Genomic DNA, 23,051 nt, shown 5'->3' with positions numbered 1-23,051 from the left:
TTCCATGTTAAAAAACAACAACCCTGGTGAGTTGGTATTCGTCTGAGTGAACACACATGCCGAAGTTTTAATGTCATAACACTCGATTTGCCTCCCCAACTTCCTTAGGAAACTAGCAACCTTAGAGAAAGTTCTGACTCCGCTGGGATCAGCTCTAGTCACCAGATTTCTATTTTGCAAAAGGGATGAATGACCCCCCAGGTGCTGAAAAGGGATATTTGTGAAAAATAATCCGAGAGACAGGTTTTTGTGGGTGGTTTTTGTTTGTTTTACCTCATGACCGCACGTACCCGTCTTGGAGGGAGAAAAAAGTTCCGATAGAGGATGCAAAATGGCGATCTCCAGTGACGTCATGACTGCCACGGTCGGTCGCGTATAGGGGCTCAGTAAGGGCGGAAGCGGGCTCAAGCCGCTTCAAGGCGCCTCTGCGGGCGGTCCTGGACACTTACGCACAAGGACGAGTGTGGACCCCGGGCGGGTGTGTGCCGGCGGGTAACTTACTAAGGGCGGAAGTTCTTCTCTTAAGGGCGGAAGGGCCCAAACCCAAGAATAATAGCTTCGGCGTCTGTCGCGTTTCAGTCACTTCCGGGGTGGATCGGAAGTTGCTTTGTTTTGCTTCAAGATGGCTGCGGGGATGTATTTGGAACATTATCTGGACAGTAAGAGCAGCCTGGAGGAGGGGGTCAGGGGTCACAGAGTGGTGGGGCGGGGGTCGGGGCTGAGGAGATCTAAGGCCCCGAGGTCCCGGTGGTTAGGAGGTCACAGTTGTGAAGGGCTTCCGGGAGAGAAATATTGAAGGGTGTGAAGAAAGAGGGGGCGGGGCAGCAGGGTCGAACCCTGGCTTTTGGTGTAAGATGAGGGAGGGGCTGCGCGGTGGGGCTGAGGCTTGTGGCTTGAAGAGAAAATATTTGCTGGCCCCATCTTCAGGGTCTCCAACCTCTGGGTATATGTTTTCCTCAAAATCATTCCGAATCTTTCTTCCTTTTTGCAGAATATAAATCTGGTCGTTTTAGCATATCACTCACTGCCATTTGGAGCAGCGACAAAGATCTCGAGGCCCCTCCGCTTAGTTCTTTCTCAGGAGTGGCTTCTCGTGGGGATGGGGGGTTATGAGTGACCACTGTCAGATGATGAACTGGAAGCTTCTCTTCTTGGAGTGAAGATCCAATTCCCATCAAATGGAAATCTAGTGTTATATTTATACCGTTTATGTAACCCACCCCTTCACAAAGCCTGTCACCCTATGCGCTTACATTTGTCTTAGTGTTGGGAGTCATTCAACCATTCATTCATTGATTCATTTATTGAGGGTCTGCTATGGTTCAGACATAGTGGCAGGTACTGGGGATATAAAAAAAATGAATAAGACACCCCTTACCCTCAAGTGCTCATAGTCTAGTACTGTGTTCGGCAAAATCATTAGTCAACAGAGCCAAATATCAACAGTACGATTGAAATTTCTTTTGAGAGCCAAATTTTTTAAACTTAAACTATATAGGTAGGTATATTGTTATTAACTTAATTAGGGTACGTGGTATTTTGTGGAAGAACCACACTCAAGGGCCCAAAGAGCTGCAGTTTGCCAACCACTGGTCTAGTAGGAAACAGATTCTGCTAATAAATATAAAACAGTGTGGCAAGTGAAATACTAAAAATACATTAAAAGGACACTTGGTAACAGTGGAGAAAGAGAAGCTAGTGATGTACTAGTAGAGTCTTGAAGGTTGAGTATTTTGCCGTGTGGAAAGAGAACGGGAATTGCAGGTTGGGAAAAGCATCAGCAAAAGTGATGGGTTTGTGGCAAGGTTAGGAAAAAGTGAGGTCAAGAGTGTTTGATATATAAGACTCTAAGGCAGTGGTTCTCAACCTTCCTAATGCCGCGGCCCTTTAATACAGTTCCTCATATTGTGGTGACCCCCAACCATAAAATTATTTTCGTTGCTACTTCAAAACTGTAATTTTGCTACTGTTATGAATCGTAATGTAAAATATCTGTGTTTTCCGATGGTCCCGTGACCCACAAGTTGAGAACCGTTAGCAGGGTCACCTAAGACCATCGCGGGTCACCACAGCATGAGGAACTGTATTAAAGGGTCGCGGCATTAGAAAGGTTGAGAACCACTGCTCTAAGGTGAAAGAATGGAAAGTGAGACTGGAGAAAGAGGCGGGGCTACCAAGGTCTTTCAAAGTCAAGCTAAGAAATTTGCACTTTAGTGAGGAACCAACAGATTTTTTTAAATGGAGTGATTTTTATAAAGGAAAACAACTGATATATGGTCAATTGGAGCATGATAGTCTTTGTAATAGGGAGATCAATTAGTGATAACAGTCCAGCTCAGAGATGACAGAAATATTTAGGAGTTAAATATGACAGGACTGACTGAATGAGTAAATGGTTAAGAGAGAAGGAAGGATCTAAGGTGACTTCTTAATTCGCTGTTTGGAAAGTGAGATAGGTAGTATGTCATCAACAAGGTATGAAATTCAGGAGTAACAGCAATATGTTTAATTCAATTTAGACTTAAGTATAGGAATGGTCATTGTATCCACGAGAATGAATGAGCTCGAGATCATTCAGAAAAAAACAAGTGAGAAAATGAGAAGGTTTGAGAGTAATCTCAAGAAAACATTAACATGTAAGGGACAGGCTTTGGAAACACCAGTGTGGGAATTACCAGTAAGTATATGATAAGAGATTCAGAATCCTAAGAGGAAGTAAGTTACTCAAAGGAGAGAAGATGGCACCAACTGCTGCAGACACATATTTTAGGATAGGACTGATAACATCATTTGCTTTCATAAGTCATTGGTGACTTAAAGTAATCTCAGTAAACTGGTGGTAGCAGATCTGAGGTTATAGGTTAAAGCAGTGGAGGCATTTTAAAATTTGAAGTATAGTCATGCAAAGAGATTTTTCTTTTATAGGCGAGACTTAAGAATTCATGCATTTCTACAAGTATTTATTGAGGACCCTCATATGCAAACCATAGTTCTCAACACTAGAGAAAAAGGAGAAGACAGGCATGTCCAGCCCTTCCGGAAGGCTGGGGAGACAGATATCAAAAAATACTGTAACTAATTATACAATTATTTAATGATAGTTGGGTAAGTGCAAAGAATAGAAATAGAATAACTTGACAGCAAAATTCAGGCACTTATTTGAGTATGGGAGAGTCGGGTTGAGCTGAATTTTGAAGAATAAACAGGAATTTAGCAGGCCGAGAGATAGGGTGGAGGTGGAATGAAAAAGACCAGGTGGTACATTCCAGGCACAGAGGGCAGCATGTAGGAAGCCAAGTGGCAAGAAGATTGCTGGCAAGTTCCAGGCAGTCAGAGAAGGCCAGTATAATCAGAGCAGAGAGTACAGAGGAGGACTGACATGAATTAAGGCTGGTGTGAGGTAAGCAAGGGCCAGAAAGTGCAGAACAGGACTAGGAATCGTGCTATAGGAAGTTACTGTAGGGTAAGTGACTTGATCAGATTTGCATTTTTTAAAGGAACAGTCTGGCTACTATAAGGAGAACAGATTGGAAGTGAGTATGTGATGAGTAGTGGAGGATACCAGGAGGATATTTGTACGTTGAGAGCAAGGAGCTTGAAGGCAGAAATTGAAAATAAGTGAAAGGGAAATACTAATTTGTAGAGTAAGTCACTGAAGGGGGAAAGGGTTGGAAAGCTGTGCAGAGATGGAGAGGTTAGTTGTAGAGAGAGGCAGACATAGCCTCTTCTGAGGAAGGAGTGATGCATTCTGTCCCAGAGCCAATGGTTCAAAGGAGGGAAATTTGAGTACTGTTGTGTACTTTAAAAACAGCTACAAGGCCTATGAAGTCCAGTGAGTCTCAGTTACCCCTCTTCTTCCTAGGTATTGAAAACCTGCCCTTTGAACTCCAGAGAAACTTTCAGCTCATGAGAGACCTGGACCAAAGGACAGAGGGTACGTACAGAGTAAGGAGTCCATGTGAATATTGAGTGTATGTGGTTATTTCTTTTTCTGTTGTGTTACCCTGTCATCTGGTCTGGTCTGAAGAACTCTGGCTTCTCTCTTTTTTACTCTCTTGCATTTCTTAAAATGAGAGTAATGATGATCTGCATTTCTATATCAGCCTTTCCATAACAAATGGAATATTGCAACAATGCCTCAAGAATTCAGAGATGCTATGTTCTTTATATCTTCCTCAAGAAGAATTCAACAAACTAACAGCCCACTCTAGAATCATGTCTGTTCTCCATGTTTAATATATTTATAGGAAGGCGAGACTCTTTCTACTCCATTGTTAACGTTACTGTCACAAAATGCAGCGTGGCTTTGGACTGCAACTCACGTTGGTAGACGGGAGCTTTGCTGTGTCAGAAGTTCTTAAAGAGAGAGAAAGGAAAAAAGAAGAAAAAGCAGCAATTAACGTCAGGATCTCTACACTGTAGTCTTCAACCTTACAGAAGCACTAGATACCATCTGTGGCCTTCCTTGGAAGTTGAACAAGTTTGGCTGCATTGAGGCATTCACTGGGAGCCTGAGGCTACACTGCAGTGGTCAGGTTGGTCTCTTCAAAGTCAAGGGTGTCTGTTGGAGCTATCCCCCACACCTGCTGAAGGATATATAGGTCTTATCTTCCATTCTTGTGAAACCATGCTCAAGAATGTAAAAGCTGATAATACCTAAAACTGTAACTTAAGTTATTCTGAGTAAGTTTACTCACGAAAAGGTGAACATCATCTGAAATCTGGATACACGCCCTTAAGAACTGCCTGCTGAATTCTGAGAACCAGCCTGCTCTTCCTCTGGCACAGAAAGGCCACTTGGAGGTTATCAAACTACATGCTTTTTCAGCTTCTTCCAAGCGCCTCGAAGAAGTGGGGCATAAGCATAGTATGTGCGCAGTCCTTCCTGTTCTCTGTTGCTGCACGGTTACAGTCATGCTTCTGTCTCTTTTTTGTCGGCATTTTTTGTATGAATCCTACCAAATATTAGGCAGTAGATACCTGTAGTCTGTGTCTTGGACATCACCAGCCTTCCAATATGAAAATGTTTGGATCAATGTATGTAAGATAACAAACAGAAAAAAAGTGATGAGAACTATAAGCAAGTTGCAAATGATGAGCAAAAAAGGGTGGACAGTAAGTAGAAGAATTGTTATGTCTCATTTTAAATGATGAGCTATAAATGCACAGACCTGGAAGCCAGCAGCAGCAGATAACCCAACCTTGTTTGCAGCACTTAGCGCTGTCGTGGCATATTTTTGTGACGAAAAACCTTAAAATTTTGGCTTTTAAGACAAAAATTCAAGAAGCAGCAACAAGCTCTGCAAAGAAACATCTTCAGACAACAACAAAAACATAATTTGTATTAGTGCAGTATGCAAAGGATCCTCATTATGTTTCAATAATTTAAGTTCCAACTCTGATAACAAAATTTGCAGTACCTGAAGGCACCTTTAAAACAAATATTGTCGATTTGTATTACTTGAGTACATGGCACAGTGTCTGTGAACACTCAGTACATTTTAGTTCAAAGGTTATGGTCAATGGAAAAGGTCCAAGGAAGAAGAGGAAGAAGTGTGTATCACCTAGCTACTCAGGGGCCATTGTGACCAGGCCTCTCTCTGTTGTAGACCTGAAGGCTGAAATTGACAAGTTGGCCACTGAGTATATGAGTAGCGCCCGCAACCTGAGCTCCGAAGAAAAATTGGCCCTTCTCAAACAGATCCAGGAAGCCTATGGCAAGTGCAAGGAATTTGGTGACGACAAGGTGCAGCTTGCCATGCAGACCTATGAGATGGTATGGCCCTGTTCATGGCTCCCCACATACCTCCCATCTATTCCTCAGGGTCCTAGACCCCTCCTTCATCTGTGTTGGGATCTGTGTTGGGTCTGGGAGATTAATAAAATCTGCCTTAGCCTGTTTTCTTTCACTGGCACCAGCCTTGTACCTCTATCTTCTTCCTTTCCACCCAGGTGGACAAACACATTCGGCGACTGGACACAGACCTGGCTCGTTTTGAGGCTGATTTGAAGGAGAAGCAGATTGAGTCAAGTGACTATGACAGCTCTTCCAGCAAAGGCAAAAAGAGTGAGGAGGGGGGTGGGCTCTCAGAAGCGGGTCGAGGATTCAGAGGGAGAAGAAGCCAGCTCTTCAGCTAGGAGGGAGGGGTACCAGGTTGGAAAGAGGAGGAAGAAGGAGGACTTAACCTGTCTTTCTGTCTCCCTGCCTTTTGCCTTTCTTCTCTCCCCTAGAAGGCCGAACTCAAAAGGAGAAGAAAGCTGCCCGTGCTCGTTCTAAAGGGAAAAACTCAGATGAAGAAGCCCCCAAGGCTGCCCAGAAGAAGTTAAAACTTGTACGCACGTGAGTGTATCTGGGAGCCAGATGACATCCTCTTCTCTCCCATGGCCCTACTCCCACCCTGCACTGCCCCTTGCCACTTTCTCTGTCCTCTTCATGGCTCCCGTAGACCTCCCATCTATTCCTCAGGGTCCTAGACCCCTCCTTTCTTCTCCTTACCATTTTGTTATCTGCTGGACAGAGAGAAGCACCAAAATCACTTTCCCCACCAGGATCTCCTTCAGCCACCTCTGAGTCTCAAGTAGTAGCTTCCCTTCCTGCAGATGACACTTGCTTTTCCTCTTGGTATACAGAAGTCCTGAGTATGGGATGCCCTCAGTGACCTTTGGCAGTGTCCACCCCTCTGATGTGCTGGATATGCCTGTGGATCCCAACGAACCCACCTATTGCCTTTGTCACCAGGTCTCCTATGGAGAGATGATTGGCTGTGACAATCCTGATGTGAGAACAATTTTGCCTCAGGATGGCGGGTTCTGGGGACCTGAGGTAGAAACAAGAGGGGAAGAAATGGTTCAATAGTGGGGCATCAGGATAGGAAGAAGGTGGTTGGAGTTTTGGGCCTTGGGACCTCTAAGAATTCTTCAAAGGAATGGGATAGGGGAATACTCGTAAGGAATTTATGAAGGGGGGGGGGGCTTCTTTTTTCCCTCTGTCCCACCCTGCCTTGACTTCTGCTGCTTCCATCTTTTCTAGTGTTCCATCGAGTGGTTCCACTTTGCCTGTGTGGGGCTGACAACCAAGCCTCGGGGGAAATGGTGAGTGAGAGTTGTGGTAGGAGCTGGACTGCCCCTACGCTGAATGGCAAGAGGGCATTCTCCCTTTCACTCACTTTCTCCCTCCCCTTCTCTATTATGTTCTATTTATTTCTTTAGGTTTTGCCCACGCTGTTCCCAAGAACGGAAGAAGAAATAGATAAGGGCTTTGAATTCTGACGTAGTTTCTTCCACATCCCCTGACCTGGGCTAGTGGGGAGAGGAATGCCTGTGCTGGGCCAGAGGGTTCAGGGAGAAGTGAATGGCGCAGTGTTGTCATCCTTTCTCCTCCCCTGTCCCCACTACTGGTGCTGAGGCTGCACTCAAATCCTGGTAGAGAGGAATTCCGTAGCCACTAAGGGTATATGCTCTCATCCAGCCCTCCCCCTTCAGAAGGAAGTGGTCTTGCCCACTGTCCTTTGCCTCCATGCTGAGGTAGGTGCTGTATTTCCAAGGGATGGTCCTCTTTACTCCCCTGGCTTTGTATTTAAGGACTGGGGCAATAGCATGGGGGCACTCCCCCAACCCTCCTGATTCCCTCCACCCTGTGAGGGGCTATGGTATAATAAACTTTCATTGTTATCTTCCTTTTTCCATGGTGGGGGCTCCCCCAGCTTATCTGGGCTGTAGCCCTAGTTGAAGGGCCACCCCTTCCTCTGTGCCAAGAGGCTTTGTCCTGGCCTTGTGAATGGGAGAGGGGGCAAGGTGGAATGCAAAGAAGCCACATGTAAAGGAACTTGGGTAGGTGAATAAAAGCTATACCCATTGGCCTGCTGTGTTTTTTATAAAGATACCATTTTAGTATATGTGCTAAGCATTTTTTATTTATTTATTTTTTTACTTTTGCATTTCTGGGTTGGATAAGAGGTGGGAGGATGACATGCCAAAAATCAAGACAAAACAGGGAACCAGAAGGGCACCAGAATCCACAACTTCTCAACTTGGAAAGGACAAAGCTGACTGGCTGGGTGGGGGGTGTCTCAGACCAGGGTTTTCCACTGGGAAACCACTTCCCTATACTGAGCTCCCCCACGCCTGACCCTTACTCTTCGTTTCTCCTTTCGGCTCATATCTTACCTGGAGAATTCCTCTCTGGTTCCTATCCAGGTAGGCCCTGACTTTGTTTTGTACATTCCATGTCTGCCACCCCAGAACCCTGCCTATACTCATATTTAGACCTGGCTACCTAATTGGGCAATTTGTTTCTTTTTTTTTTTTTTTTAATATATTTTATTGATTTTTTACAGAGAGGAAGGGAGAGCGACAGAGAGAAACATCGATGAGAGAAACATCGATCAGCTGCCTCCTGCACACCCCCCTCCGGGGATGTGCCCGCAACCAAGGTACATGCCCCTGACCGGAATCGAACCTGGGACCCTTCAGTCCGCAGGTCAACGCTCTATCCACTGAGCCAAACCGGCTTCAGCTGGGCAATTTGTTCCTTAAAGCAGGTTTCCGCATCTGAAAAATAGAGATAATAATAGTATCCAGTAGGGGATTACCTTGAAAAAGAAATAAGGTGATGCACTTAAAGAACTACATAGGATAGCCTGGCTGGCATGGTTCAGTGGTTGAGTTGAGCATCGACCTATGAACTAGGAGGTCACAGTTCAATTCCTGGTCAGGGCACATGCCCAAGTTATGAGCTGGGTCCCCTGTGGGGCATGTGTAGGAGGCAGCCAATTAATGGTTCTGTCTCATTATTGATGTTTCTGTCTCTCCCTCTCCCTTCTCTGAAGTCAATAAAAATACATTTTTAAAAAGACAACACAGGGCCTGCCTCATCAAAGGTAATAAAAAACTCCCAACAAATAAAAGTCCTGGACTGGGTGGCTTCACAGGTGAATTTTATCAAAATTCAAAGGAGAACTAAGTCCTATAATTCTCAAACTAATTCAAAAAATTCAAGAGGATGGAAGACTCCCAAGCTCATTTTATGAGGCCAACATTATCCTAATTCCAAAACCAGATAAAGACACTACGAAGAAAAAATTACAGGCCAATATCCCTGATTAACATAGATGCTAAAATTCTCAACAAAATATTAGCAAACCAGATCCAGCAATACATTAAAAAAGATCATACACCATGGTCAAGTGGGATTATTCCAGGGATGCAAGGCTCATATAGTATCTGTAAGTCAATAAGCATGATACACCACCTAAACAAAATGAAGGGTAATAATTACATGATAATTAATAATTATATTAATAGATGCAGAAAATGCATTTGATAAAATCCAGAACATTTATTTTTAAATCATTGCTGAAAGTATGTATGTCCCCCCCCCCCCCAATTAACGCCTTCTAACCTGCCTCCACCCCTTCCCCAGGCCTTCACCACCCTTTGTCTGTGTCCATGGGTTATGGATATGTGCATACAAGTTCTTTGGTTGATCTCTTCCCACCCACCTTCCCTCTGAGATTCCAGTCTGTTCCCTGCTTCTGTCTCTGGATCTATTTTGTTCATCAATTTATTTTGTTCATTAGATTCCACATGTAAGTGAGATCATGTGATACTTGTCTGTCTCTGACTGGCTTATTTTGCTTAGCATAATACTCTCCAGGTCCCTCCATGCTGTCTCAAAGAGTAAGTGCTCCTTCTTTTTTACTGCTGCTTGGCATTCCATGGTGTAAATGTACCACAGCTTTTTTATCCACTCATCTACTGATGGGCACTTGGGCTGTTTCCAGATCTTAGCTATTGTAAATTGCACTGCTATGAACATAGAGGTGCATACATTCTTTCTGATTGGTGTTTCAGGTCTCTTAGGATATATTCCTAGAAGTGGGATCATTGGGTCAAAAGGCAGCTTCATATTTAATTTTTTGGGGAAACTCCATACTGTTTTCCATATTGGCTGCACCCATTTATGATATGAACTCTTGACAAAGTGGAAATAGAGGAAACATACCTCAATATAATAAAGGCCCTATATGACAAACCCAGAGCCAACATCATACTCAATGGGCAAAAACTAAGATCAGGAGCAAGACAGGGATATTGGCTTTCACCAATCTCATTCAATTTAATATTGGAAGTCCTAGCTACAGTGATCAGACAAGAAGAAGGACAGGAGTGGGCTGGAAGAGGTTAAGGGGGGCGTGGGGTGGGAGGAGGACCTATGTGATACTTTCAACAATAAAGATTAAAAGGGGAAAACACGCACACAGAAAATCATAAAAGAAGGGAAAAAAGGCATCCAAATTGGCAAGGTAGAAATAAAACATTATTTACAGATGACATGATACTGTATATAGAGAACCATAAAGATTCCACCAAAACACTACTAGAACTGAAATGAATTCAGTAAAGTAGCAGAATACAAAATAACTATCCAGAAATTGGTTGCATTTTTATACACCAAAAATGAACAGAAAGAAAAACTAAGAAAACGAGCCCATTTGTAATTACATTTAAAAAAAAACAATACCCAAACACTAGGAATAAACTTAACCAAGGATGTAAAAGACCTATACTTGGAAAATTATAAGACATTGAAGAAAGAAATTGAAGAAGATAAAAATAAATATGGAAGCATGTACCATGTTCATGAATAGAAAGAACATCACTAAAACATCTAGGCTACCCAAAGCAATCTACAGAGTCAACACAATTTCTATTAAGATACCAATGGTGTATATCGCAGAACTAAAATTAATATGAAACCACAAAAGAACCTGAATAGCAACAGCAATCTGGAGAAAGAACAAAGTTAGAGAAATCACACTACCAGATATCAAAGTATACTACAAAGCCATAGTAATCAAAACAGCATGTTACTTTAAAAAAATAAAATAACAGTTAAGCCCGGCCAGTGTGGCTCAGTTTGTTGAGCATGGTCCCATGCACCAGGTGGTCACTGGTTCAATTCCAGCTCAGGGCACATGCCCAGGTTGTGGGTTCAGTCCCAAGTAGGGGGGATGCAGTAAAATTTTGAACATTTAATGTAGCAATATTGTTTGTGATATATCTCCTTGGGCAAAGGAAACAAAAGAAAAAAGCAAATGGGACCACATCAAACTAAAAAGGTTTTGCAGCCCTAACCGGTTTGGCTCAGTGGATAGAGCGTCGGCCTGTGGACTAAAGGGTCCCGGGTTCGATTCCGGTCAAGGGCATGTACCTTGGTTGCAGGCACATCCCCAGTGGGGGGTGTGCAGGAGGCAGCTGATCAATGTTTCTCTCTCATCGATGTTTCTAACTCTCTATCCCTCTCCCTTCCTCTCTGTAGAAAATCAATAAAATATATTTAAAAAAAAATAAAAAAGGTTTTGCACAGCAAAGGAAGCCATCAACAAAATAAAAAGACAACCCACTGAATGGAGAACATATTCATCAATAAGGGGACATACAGATGGCCAATAGACATATGAAAAGATGCTCAATGTCACTAATAATCAAGAAATGCAAATGAAAAACTGGAGATAGCACCTCACACCTGTCAAATGGCTGTCATCAATAAATCAACAAACAACAAGTGTTGGCAAGGATGTGGAGAAAAGAGAACCCTTGTTCATTGTTGGTGGGAATGCCAATTCATGCTGCCACTGTGGATACAGTAGGGAGTTTCCTCGAAAAATAAAATGGAACTGTCTTATGACCCAGTGATTCCACTTCTGAGAATATATCTGAAGGAACCTGAAACACTAATTCGAAAATACATATGCACCTCTGTGTTCACTGTAGCATTATTTACAATAGCTAAGATTTGGAAGCAGCCCAAGTGCCCATCCGTGGATGAGTAGATAAAGTAGCTGTGGCACATTTACACAATGTAATACTATTTGGCCGTAAAAAAACAAGGGAATCTTGCCCTGGCTGGTGGTGTTAAGTGGTTAGAGCATCGGTCCACGCACGGAAGGGTCTCGGGTTCAGTTCCTGGTCAAGGACATGTACCTGGGTTGCTAGTTCACTCCCCACTCCCCTGGTCTGGGCCCATTCGTGAGGCAACCAATTGATGTGTCTCACATCAATATTTTCCTTCCTTCCTCCCCGTCCCTTCCTCCCTCCTTTCACTCTCTCTGAAAAGCAATGGAAAAAATATCCTCTGTAAAGATTAACAAAAGAAAAAAGAAGGAAATCTCACCTTTTGCGACAGCACGGATGGACCTGGAGAGTATTATGCTAAGTGAAATCAGCCAGTTAGAGAAAGACAAATGCCATATGATCTCACTTATATGTAGAATCTAATGAACAAAATAAACAAAAAATTGAAACAGACGTATAGATACAGAGTTCAGACTGACAGCTGTCAGAGGGAAGGGGGTTGGGGGCTGGATGAAAAAGGCAGGTGAGGGGATTAAGGGAAAAAGGCAGACAACAGTATGGTAATTACAAGAGGGAAAAGGGGTGCAGAAGGTAGAGAGTAAAGGGTGGGTAAATGGTGACGAAAAGAGACTTAACTTGGGGTAGTGAACACACAATACAATATACAGGAGATGTATCATAGAACTATATACTTGGAACCTATTTAATTTTGTTAAACAACTAGAGGCCCGATACACGAAGATTCCTTCCCCTGGCTGCCGGCACCGCCTTTGCTCCAGCCAGAGCTGCCTTTCTGCCTTCGCTCTGGCCCCGGAGACACCTTTACACCTTCCCATGCTGCCCAGAGGCCTGGAGCGACTGGGGCGGTGCAGAACACCTGCATTGTTGCCATGGTGACAACACAAGCATCCTGCCCCTGGCCACTTGACGCCTGTGTATGCAAATTAACCCACCATCTTTTTATTTTTTAAAAAATATATTTTGATTTTTTACAGAGAGGAAGGGAGAGGGATAGCGAGTTAGAAACATCGATGAGAGAGAAACATCAATCAGCTGCCTCCTGCACACCTCCTACTGGGGGTGTGCCCACAACCAAGGTACATGCCCTTGACCAGAATCAAACCTGGGACCTTTGAGTCCGCAGGCCGATACTCTATCCACTGAGCCAAACCAGTTAGGGCCCGCCATCTTTGTTGGGTTAATTTGCTTACTCACTCCTGATTGGCTGGTGGGTGTTGTGAAGGTACAGTCAATTTGCATCTTTATCTTAGTGTAGCTGTCATCCTAATAAATTCATTTAAAAAATGTTTTAAAGATATTTGGGAAAAAAACACCAATTTTCTTCTAAGACCAAGATAAGCACAATCTCTCAGACATTAGACGTCAACAGCCTGTTGGGCAGTCCAGTTTCATTTGTTCATTTTCCTGGCATTTACCGAATGCCGGCCATGTGTCAGAAGAATAAGCTATGCCATCCCTGCCATCCAAAGCCCACAGTCCAGGAAGGAAACCCAGACATGTAAACAAACAATGGCAATAATATGTTGGAAGTGCATACTGCAATAACAGCGAACATGAAACCTACAGCAACATACAGGAGAATATTCTCCCTTAGTAACCTTCTGGAGACATTTTATATTCATTCCTGTGGACAGGGATTTTTTTACTCACGGATATAGCTCAGGCACCTAAAGGAAAATGCCTCGCACCTATAATTAGTAGATGCCTAATAAATATTTGGTTTTGTGCTAAAAAAAAAAAAAAAAAAAGCTTACAGCGTCAGTGGTACCTTAATCATTATCCTCTCGAACTGGAATTGGACGTGTGAGGACTCCTACGTCAGTTTCGGAGGCCCGCCCCCGGGCATTTGTGACGTCAGAGCCGCCCCTCTTCTCCAGGTCTGCGGGCCGCACCCGCCGGCTCTCCCCGGCTTGGCCCGTTAGAGGCCGCTTTGGTCCAGGGAACGCGGGCGGATTGTCTGGGGCCATGAGGAAGCTCGGTGCTGGCTTCCTTCTCTCACTCCTGAAGGGTGAGGGGTTCCCACCTCCCAGTCTCTCCCTCCCGGCCAGGTCCTCCGCCCCCCGCCCCCCAGGACCCTTCCTTTACTGATTCGGAAACGTTTCTCACGGCGGACGCGCCCCCTCGCTTCGGACCTGATCTCCTCCCCATCTCCCCAGGGCTCACCTTGGCCTCTGTCCCCCTGGCATCCCCACCGACCAGACACCCCCGATCCTAATTCACACGGGGCTCCGCTGGCCGGCGTGGGTCCATCCCGGGCCAGGAGCGGGTTCTGGAGTTCGGTCCGTCCACCCATCCGTCTGTTCCCCGCCCCGCAGTGCTGCTCTTGCCTCCAGCTGCCCCAAGCGAGGATTCAGTTCCCACCTCCACTCCCGGGAGCCCTCTCTCTCCCGCCGAATACGAACACTTCTTCGCACTGCTGACCCCCACCTGGAAGGCAGAGACCACCTGCCGGCTGAGAGCAACCCACGGCTGCCGGAACCCCACCCTTGTCCAGCTGGACCAATACGAGAACCACGGCTTGGTGCCCGACGGTGAGGGCCCGCCTCCCGGGGCAGATCTGTGCTCCTTGGAGACTGGGAAGGGTAGGGCTGGCCTCTGACCCTGCGCACATATTCTCCACTCTCCAGACCCAAGGCGCCCACCGCCCTCAGGAGGGAGGTGCCCCTGTGTGTTCACCTTCTGCACCCCTGCCCCTTCCCAGGTGCTGTGTGCTCCGACCTCCCTTACGCCTCCTGGTTTGAGTCCTTCTGCCAGTTTACTCAGTACCGTTGCTCCAACCACGTCTACTATGCCAAGGTGAGTCCCAGGACAAAGGTGGGTCTGGTGTCGCAGGACAAAGGGAGAGGCAGTGGCAGTAAGAAGCTGAGGAGGGCCATCCTTAGGGCTTTCTTCCCTGCCACTTTGCCAATCACTTACCCAGATTATGTATGAATGCAGACTCCCTTTGGGCATTCAGGTGGTCAGAACACTCCTGTTACTGCAAGAAAAGGAGGGAAGAGGCAAAAAGATAAGCCCTTCCATTTCTTCTAACAGTCAGTGATTCACTCAAATCAGACATTAAAGACCAAAGGCAGGGTTGTGGCCAAGACATGGAGTTTTATCTTGCAGGGGAACCCTTTCTCAGGTCTAGAGGGTTCCACCAGGGACCATGTGCCTTCATCCCTGCCCAGGAACTGTGAGAGAGGAGGCATCCTGGAAGAGGGACTGAGGAGTAAGTTGGGGTAAGGCCGTGGTCGGCAAACTGCGGCTCGCGGAGCCACATGCAGGTCTTTGGCCCCTTGAGTGTGTCTCTCCCACAAAATACCACGGCCTGGGCGAGTCTATTTTGAAGAAATGGCGTTAGAAGAAGTTTAAGTTTAAAAAAATTGGCTCTCAAAAGAATTTTCAATCGTTGTACTGTTGATATTTGGCTCTGTTGACTAATGAGTTTGTCCACCACTGGGGTAAGGCATTCCTTTGGCAAAGGCATCCCCACTCCCTTCTCTTCTTGCAGAGGGTCCGATGCTCCCAGCCAGTCTCAATTCTCTCACCTAACACTGGCAAGGAGATAGACTCTTCTACTGAAGCACAGCCCACCACAATGACCTCCCCCATGTCATCCCTCAACACAGGTGAGACCCTCCCAACCTAGGAGACTACCAGCAACTCCTATAAATCCCAGAGCCTAGGATGTAAGGCCTCCGTGGTGGGGATACGGGAAGAATGTTGAGCAAGGGTGGGAGATGGACACAGGCAGCTCTTTACATAACGGAGAAACTGCTTTTTAGGAATACAAGTTAGAGCTGTCCTGTCTCAGAATATATTCTGGCATTACTTCCAAGTCTGCCCCGACTCCATTTTTCCTAGCTCCCCAAAACATTCCTGGGACTTTTGTAAGCTAACATCTTCAGTCTAGAGAGGATTAGTTGCCAACTATTCAGAATATGTGCTATTTCCTAAGTGAGAGGAACAACAGGTAGAATTTGAGGTGGCGGTTAAGAGGGGCACTGGTAGGGAGGTGGAAAGGTGACAAACCACCAACTCCACCATCACCAGGGTAATATTATTTTGATATTTGTATTATTTTCTGTGTCACCTATACTTGACGGTGTGAGTAATTTGGATTGCGGCTGCTTTCTTCTGTCTTGGTGTTTGTGTGTGTGTCCCTCTGAACAAAAACACTCAGAGGCCAGAAAGCTGACTGTCCCTCCCAAACTCTGCTGCAGCCACAGAACGGCAGGCCTTCCAGCCCTGGCCCGAATTGCTCAAGAACAACGTGGAGGAGCTGCTGCAAGCCTCCATGTCCCTGGGAGGCCCAGAGCAAGTGTCAGACCACAAGCAGGAGCAAGGGCAGGAGCAAGGACAAAAACAGAAGCAGGAGGAAGAGCAGGAGCAGGAGGAACAGGAAGAGGAGGAAGAAGAGGAAGAGGAGGAGGAGGAGGAGGAGCAGAATGAGAAGGAGGAGGGAGAGGAGGGGGAGGGGAAGCAGGCGCAAGGACTGGGGACAGGGGAGAGACTGCATGCCCTGTATGGGCTGCAGACAGACTCAGAGCCCAAGCACCAGGCTGGTTTATCTTCCAACCCTCTGCCCTTCACTGCCCGGGTGCGGGAAGTGAAGTCTACGCCTATGATGATGGAGGAGCTCATTCAATCTGCCCAGGAAATGGACGAAATGAGTGGTGTGTTTGAGGAAGACTCTGCTTGGAGAAGCCAAAACTCTGGCAGGTACAGGAAATTCTGACTCCTCTACTGGCCCTACCTTTCCTGCTGCCATCTTTGTGAATGAGAAGCCCACTTTCCAACTTTGACCTCGAGACCCACTCAGACCTGCTTGGGCTTCAGGCGCACCCAGTAACCGCCTGCCTCACCTGTTCTGCGGCCATCATTGGTTTAAGTCCTGCCTTAGATGCCCGTTTCCTACGTGGCTCATTCCTAGTGGAGTGAGGCTTGTACCTGGAGTTGCCAGGCTTGAGTTCCGGTCTTGTTTATGGCCTTGATAAACATTGCAATTTTGAGGAAGTTACTTCCCCTTTCTGAACCTCAGTTCCTCATTTTTAAAAGGAGGCAGTTGGTCCAGAGGCCTCTAAGGCCCCATCCAGCATGCTGAACGTGTGTGACCAAGAACAGAGTCTGAGGGGAAGGAAAGGGAATGGATGTAGCTTTCTTCCCCACCAACCAGGTCTGTCTCCTTGCAGCCTCTTGCAGCTGCCCCACGTGGAGGCCTTACTGGTGATGTGCTATTCCATTGTGGAGAACACCTGCATCATGACCCCCACAGCCAGGGCCTGGCGGCACTTGGAGGATGAGATCCTTGGTTTCGGGAAGACGGTAGGCCCAGCATGCTGTTTAATGAATACGTGCTCACTGGGCATCCTCTGGGCCTGGCTCTATTAGGCCTTGGGAGTGGGGGGATGGGCAGGGATACAGACAGCATGAGGCATCACTGCAGAGGTCCTCTTCCAGTGGGAATCCCTTCTTTGGAAGGACATCTCCAGCCCACCTTAAAGGAGGAAAGCTCGACTAGTCAGGAATCCATTCCAATTCAGACTTCATTCATTTTTTTTAAATGTTTTTTTATTTATTTCAGAGAGGAAAAGGGAGGGAAAGAGAGAGAGAAACATCAATGATGAGAGAATCATCAATCAGCTGCCTCCTGCAGGCCCCCTACTGGGGACCGAGCCCACAACCCAGGCATGTGCCTTTGACCAGAATCAAACCCAGGACCCTTCAGTCCACAGGCTAACGCTCTGTCCACTGAGCCAAACCGGCTAGGGCCAGAATTCATTCTTCAGCTCTTTGAGTTGTTAGGCTTTAGTCATCTCCTCATCCAGTTAACCATCTTCAAACCTTGGCTTTACCTTAAATGCAGCTCTCCTTTCCAAATGGGCATAGAAGCCATTCCAGGGATCTGTAGAGAAATTCCAGTCTCGATGTGTTCTCACCACCCAGCAAGTCCTATTCCCAGGAAAATACCCTTTAGGTTTTTAAATAATACAAGTTAGCAAACATCTGTTGGGAGTTGGTATGCCATCTATTCATCCATTTGTTCAACAAATATTGATTGGTCACCAATTCTGAACAGGTATTTGAGATGTTAGCGATGAGCACGATAGATCTAATCATCGTGGGGCTCTTGAAGTCCTAGTGGGAGAGGCAGATGAGGAAACAGGCAGAACAGTGTGACAGGAGAAACGCTGTGATGGATAAATACAAAGTGTAGAGAGAGCGGAGGTGGATAACTGTCTGTGTTTGGGAAGATCAGAAAAATGCTTCTTAGCCGAAACCGGTTTGGCTCAGTGGATAGAGCGTCGGCCTGCGGGCTGGGGGGTCCCGGGTTCGATTCCGGTCAAGGGCGTGTGCATTGGTTGCGGGCACATCCCCGGTGGGGGTTGTGCAGGAGGCAGCTGATCGATGTTTCTCTATCATCGATGTTTCTAGCTTTCTGTCCCTCTCTCTTCCTCTCTGTAAAGAATCAATAAAATAAAATATATTTAAAAAAAAAAAAAAAGAAAAATGCTTCTTAGAGGAACTGATGTTTAGAGAAAGGAAGTTAACTGGGCGAAAGAAAGGATTTGGTAGAAGCTTCCTGCTAGAGGGAATAGCATGTGCAAAATCTGTGAGGCAAGAAAGAGATTTCATGACGCACAAAGAATGAGCACATTGCTCCTGCCCTTAAAGAACCTGGAGCCCACGGAGGACTCAGCAGCATTACAAAAGGGTATGGCAGGTGTTGGAGAGAGGTTTTTAAGTGTAGGCGGTTCAGGAGTCATGGAGAGCCCACTGGATTTTAGGGCCTGATTAAGGGAACAGTAAGGAGCCCATTTTGCCTGGAGGAAAGCAGTAGAGGGGATAGAGTCAAAGAAATAGTAAGGGTCATAACATGAAAAATCCCAGGTGGCAGTCTGAAGCATTTGTATTTAATTTGGTAGGAAAAAGGAATTTAGTAACCATTTTTTGGTGAGCGACATGACTATGCCTCCCTCATGAGCTGTTGTGCAGAGTAAACAAGGAGATTTTTTGCACCACGGCGTGCTGGACCCATGGGTGGAGAAGGAGGAGGATGGGATTGACTGCGGATTTCCTGAGAAGACCGAGGGAGCTCAGTCAGGGCAAAGAATCGAGCTAGGAGATGGGTAGCTCCACTCTAAAGAATGTCTTCCAGGAACTTGGAGGTTTAAACCTAAGTCGAGCATAGGTTTTGAAGTTAGGAGGACTGGATCTCTGTCCCAACTCCACTGTTTATACGGCATATGGTTTTGAACAAGTTAGTCTCACTGAGCTTGTTTCCTTGTCAGTCAAATGGAGATATTATGAGTACCTATGCTCGTGCAGGGCTCTTGTGAGAACTAAATGAGATGATAGCGTTTACTAGGTGCTTAGCCCTGTGTCGACCCTTTGTAACTATTAGCACTATCATTAGGAAAGACAGAGAAAGGGGAAAGTTAGGAGTTCTATTCAGATAGTCTAAGTGAGAGGTGGTTGTAGGTCACCCGATGGTGGACAGCTGTCAGGCACCTGGCAATTGAGGATTTGGAGCTTGGGAAAGAGATCAGAACTGATGATAGAGATCTGGGTGTCACTTGCAGAGGGATGAAGATTACCTGGGAGTAGAGAAATCATCCAGGAAGAGGGTGAAGAAATAGAGTGCTGAGGCGAGGTCCTTGAGGAACCCTTGGGGAGGGGGACAGGGAGAAAAGCTTTTGGAAGAGCCCGGATGCAAAGACATTGTGGGAGCTGCTCTGGAGGGCGGAGGTGTGGAACAGTCTCAGCCTTAGCCTCTTCACTACGTCCTTGCCTTAGGTCTGTGACAGCCTTGGGCGGCACCACCTCGATATCTGTCCCCTCTGTGCCTTCTGCTCCCTGAAGCTGGAGCAATGCCACTCGGAGGCCAACCTGCAGCGGCAGCAGTGTGACGGTTCCCACAAAACACCCTTCATGAGCCCCTTCCTCTCATCCCAGAGCATGTCCATCGGCATCCAGGTACCTAGCTAACTGGGCAGCCTCGGTGGGGGAGGCCTCCGGCTCTGGACATCTATCCATCTATCCGGAAGGGAGACCTGCAGGGGGAGCAGGGGTTCACACCTCTCCCCTGTCCCCTCTGCCACAGGTGGGGACTGTAAAATCGGGCCGCTATTACGGGATGGATTTTTATGGCGGGCTTCGCCTGGATTTCTGGTGTGCCCTGCTAGCCACGAAGGGCTGTGAAGATACTCGAGTAGCTGGCTGGCTCCAGGCTGAGTTCCTTAGCTTCCAGGATGGGGATTTCCCCACCAAGGTCAGAGCCTTTCCCCACAGCTCAACCCCACCTCCCTCACCCCAATTCCTTCTGGTTGTTTGCTCCAGGCAGCCCTAGGATGTGGGAGGGGACTTGGGCCCCTGGCTTCTGAGAACCAGTCCTCACTAAGCTGGCTGCCTCTCTTCAAGAGAACACACACACACACACACACACACACACACACACACACCCGAGCAGGACTGTGTTTGGCAGAGAAGGTAGGATTTGGGAGTGGTGGGAGAGCAAGCACAGGACCGGGAGGCAGAAGACAGAGCTTCTGGTCCCAGCTCTGCCAGTTACCTGCCAAGGGGCTTTGGTCAGGTTACTTCCCACTCGGGGCCAAAGTTATACTCATCCCTACAACAAATGGCTAGGTGATGGGTGAAGGGCCGCCCCTCCCCTGATCCAGTGCTTCCCTGCCTCGGTCTGACAGTCTCCTTCCCTAACTTCCGGTGCTTTTCCTGCCCAATGGCATTACTGACGCCCCCCTCCCTCCCCAAAGTTACCTCCTCTGTGGAACTACCTGTTGTACCTGAGAGCCAGGCCCCTCCTTTCTGTGGTTTAACAGGGGAAATCAAGACAATGAAAAGTAGGGGCAGCTTAAGAAAGGGCTGGTCACTGAGCTGAGGGGCCCCTGCCCAGACCTTCTCCCTGGGCCCCTACATCTGGAAGAGGTCTCAGAGGTCTCTGCAGCATCCCTGGGTTTGCAGATGGGGAGGCGAGGTCCACAGAGGGAAGTGATTCAGCCGAGGTCACACATTAGATTGTTCTACCCTCTCCCTCACTTGCCCATCACTAGAAGGCTCCCTGAGGCTGGCTCATTAATTGGCCCCCTTCCAATGTCCTGCACCCTTAGTGCCCCCCTTCCTCATTCCCCATTCCTCAGCCATTTTACCAGCAACTGAACAACAGGGAAGCCATTTCCCACGCTCCGGCTCCTGGCTTCTTCCCACTAACTGAACTATGACTGCGGGTGGGATGGGAAAGGCAGAGGGGACAAAGGCCTGTTCCTCTGAGAGGGACACCCCCCCCCACCCCAGTGTGGAAGGTCTGGTTCTGAAAGGTCACACCCCTGCCCTTGGTTCTTTCGCCGCGGGCACTCTCTGGAGGGCTGGTGTCTCAAAAAGCTTCTGATATCTCCCCGCCTCCCCATCCCTGGCTCCTGGCTTAGATTTGTGACACAGACTATGTGCAGTACCCAAACTACTGTGCCTTCAAAAGCCAGCAGTGTCTGATGAGAAACCGGGATCAGAAGGTGAGCTCGTCACCATGCCCCCCCCCCCCCCCTTCCATCAGCCCCTCTAAATCAGTCACCTTGGTTGGGTGTCCTTTCTGGGCCACACCCTAACCCCTGCTCCACCCAGCTGGGGTGTGGAGAGCAGTTTCCTACTTGCCTCTCAGGGCAGAGGCCTCCACCGGAGCACTTGCTCTCCTCCACTCCCCCAGCCTTGGAGTAAGCAAGGTGCCCCAGCCAGAGGTGTCTGGCAGGAATGCTGCGGAGGAGAGGTGAGGGCCCTGAGGGCACCACAGGAAGAACCTCAGCTGGGTTGGGAATTAGAAGTTGAGGTTGCAGTTTTGCTTTCTGCTCTTACTCATCAAGAAGTCTGGGATAAGTCACTTCCTCCCCCAGCCTCAGCCTCCTGATTTCTGAAAGGGGGAGGGGCCCCTTGGTGTGTCTGGCAGCTGGAAAAACCCACATCTGAGTTTCCTCCTTCCCTCTACTGCCCTGTGCCCATGCCTGCCTGCCTGCCTCTGGTTCTCGTGGGACTTCTGACACCTGCCCACCTCCACACCGCTGGCTCCTTGTTCTATAACTCTGTGTGTGTACCCGATCCCCGTGTAGGTGTCCCGCATGAGATGTCTGAAGAACGAGAGTTACAATATCTTGACCCCAGCCAAAAGCGAGGACCTTGTGCTTCGATGGAGCCAGGAGTTTAGCACCTTGACTCTAGGCCAAGCCGGATGAGCTGGGATTCTTCCTGTCTCCACCCCAGCCCAGACTGTCCACACTCTCCATTGCTTTCTTACTCCGTTTGTCATCAGTTTGCGTCCAGGCTGCCCCTTTTGTGTCTCTTACCTGGTCCCTACTCACGTTTTTCCTTGGGTCAGGGCAGGGGTCCCTGAAAGTGATGGGAACTCCACCTGCCTTAAAGGATGTCTTTGCATAAAGTGTTTATTTTCAACGTATGTGGCCTATTTTGGTTATGATCCTATCCTCAGCACTGCCACAGTGCCCCATGGGGATCAACTCACCGCCCCCCCCCCTTGCCCAGGGGCTTATGGATCCATCTATAGGAGAGATAATCTCATGGGAATGATGCTTAGGGAAGCAGCCATCTGCTGGGAGAAGAGGCCCTAAACATCAGGGAGTTGGATTAAAGAAGACCACAGCTGGGGCTCAGGGATCCTAGGGCCAGGAGGGCATGTGTGTCTTCATCTTGAACGATGTTCCTATCACTCCCTCTTCCTTCCTCTCTGAAATATATACACACACACAAATAGAATAGTACTGGAGGTTTGGTGCATGAAATTCGTGCACTCGGGGGAGAGGGGGTGTCCCTCAGCCCGGCCTGCGCCCTCTCACAGTACGGGAGCCCTCAGGGGGATGGCCTAAGCTGTCAGACAGACATCCTTAGCGCTGCCAGAGGCAGCCACGGCCGCTGCACTCGCCAGCCATGAGCCTGGCTTCCGGTTGAGCGGTGCTGCCCCTGTGGGAGCGCACTGACCACCTGGGGCAGCTCCTGCATTGAGCGTCTGTCCCCTGGTGGTCAGTGCACATCAAAGCGACTGGTCCTTCTGCTGTTTGGTCGATTTGCATGTTAGCCTTTTATAATATAGGATAATGCACCCCTATGCTTCACCCAGCTTCAATTATCAACACATGGTCAACCTTTCAACGGCATGTTCAAGGCTCTGAGAA

General features: G+C 47.5%; 2 protein-coding genes across 7 annotated transcripts; both read left to right on the top strand.

Annotated features, from left to right (window-relative positions):
- The first annotated feature begins 576 nt into the window (after positions 1-576).
- Positions 577-7,859, top strand: ING4 (inhibitor of growth family member 4). Of its 6 annotated transcripts, none has more exons than XM_079775770.1 (8): positions 577-659; positions 3,863-3,934; positions 5,610-5,776; positions 5,953-6,058; positions 6,235-6,340; positions 6,631-6,823; positions 7,031-7,092; positions 7,210-7,859. In XM_079775770.1, the coding sequence occupies exons 1-8, from the start codon at positions 623-625 to the stop codon at positions 7,247-7,249; spliced, it is 783 nt and encodes a 260-aa protein (XP_079631896.1). In that variant the 5' UTR covers positions 577-622; the 3' UTR covers positions 7,250-7,859. The 6 variants fall into 6 exon arrangements, with proteins under 6 accessions (XP_079631896.1, XP_079631895.1, XP_079631898.1 ...); XM_079775769.1 differs by having other exon boundaries at positions 6,232-6,340; XM_079775772.1 differs by having other exon boundaries at positions 5,953-6,067; positions 6,631-6,778.
- Positions 7,860-13,842: 5,983 nt separating this feature from the next.
- Positions 13,843-22,187, top strand: ACRBP (acrosin binding protein; the record flags this gene model as incomplete). The annotated part of the gene is made up of 10 exons (XM_079775876.1): positions 13,843-13,885; positions 14,193-14,408; positions 14,579-14,673; positions 15,371-15,488; positions 16,083-16,581; positions 17,052-17,184; positions 19,657-19,836; positions 19,964-20,131; positions 21,303-21,386; positions 21,975-22,187. The coding sequence occupies 10 exons, from the start codon at positions 13,843-13,845 to the stop codon at positions 22,095-22,097; spliced, it is 1,659 nt and encodes a 552-aa protein (XP_079632002.1). The 3' UTR covers positions 22,098-22,187.
- Positions 22,188-23,051: the final 864 nt, after the last annotated feature.

This window comes from Cnephaeus nilssonii, assembly GCF_951640355.1.
Source record: "Cnephaeus nilssonii genome assembly, chromosome: 6".
NCBI lineage: Eukaryota > Metazoa > Chordata > Mammalia > Chiroptera > Vespertilionidae > Cnephaeus > Cnephaeus nilssonii.
Note: the sequence above shows the minus strand (reverse complement) of the source record. Positions and strands in the feature narration are given on the sequence as shown.

Bases quoted from the DNA above. Each gene is read 5' to 3' on its own strand.
- ING4 (XM_079775767.1), top strand. From the start codon at position 623: ATGGCTGCGGGGATGTATTTGGAACATTATCTGGACA. The intron at 6,068-6,231 runs GTGAGGAGGGGG...TCTCTCCCCTAG, and splicing joins TTCCAGCAAAGGCAAAAAGA to AAGGCCGAACTCAAAAGGAG. The intron at 7,093-7,209 runs GTGAGTGAGAGT...TTATTTCTTTAG, and splicing joins ACCAAGCCTCGGGGGAAATG to GTTTTGCCCACGCTGTTCCC.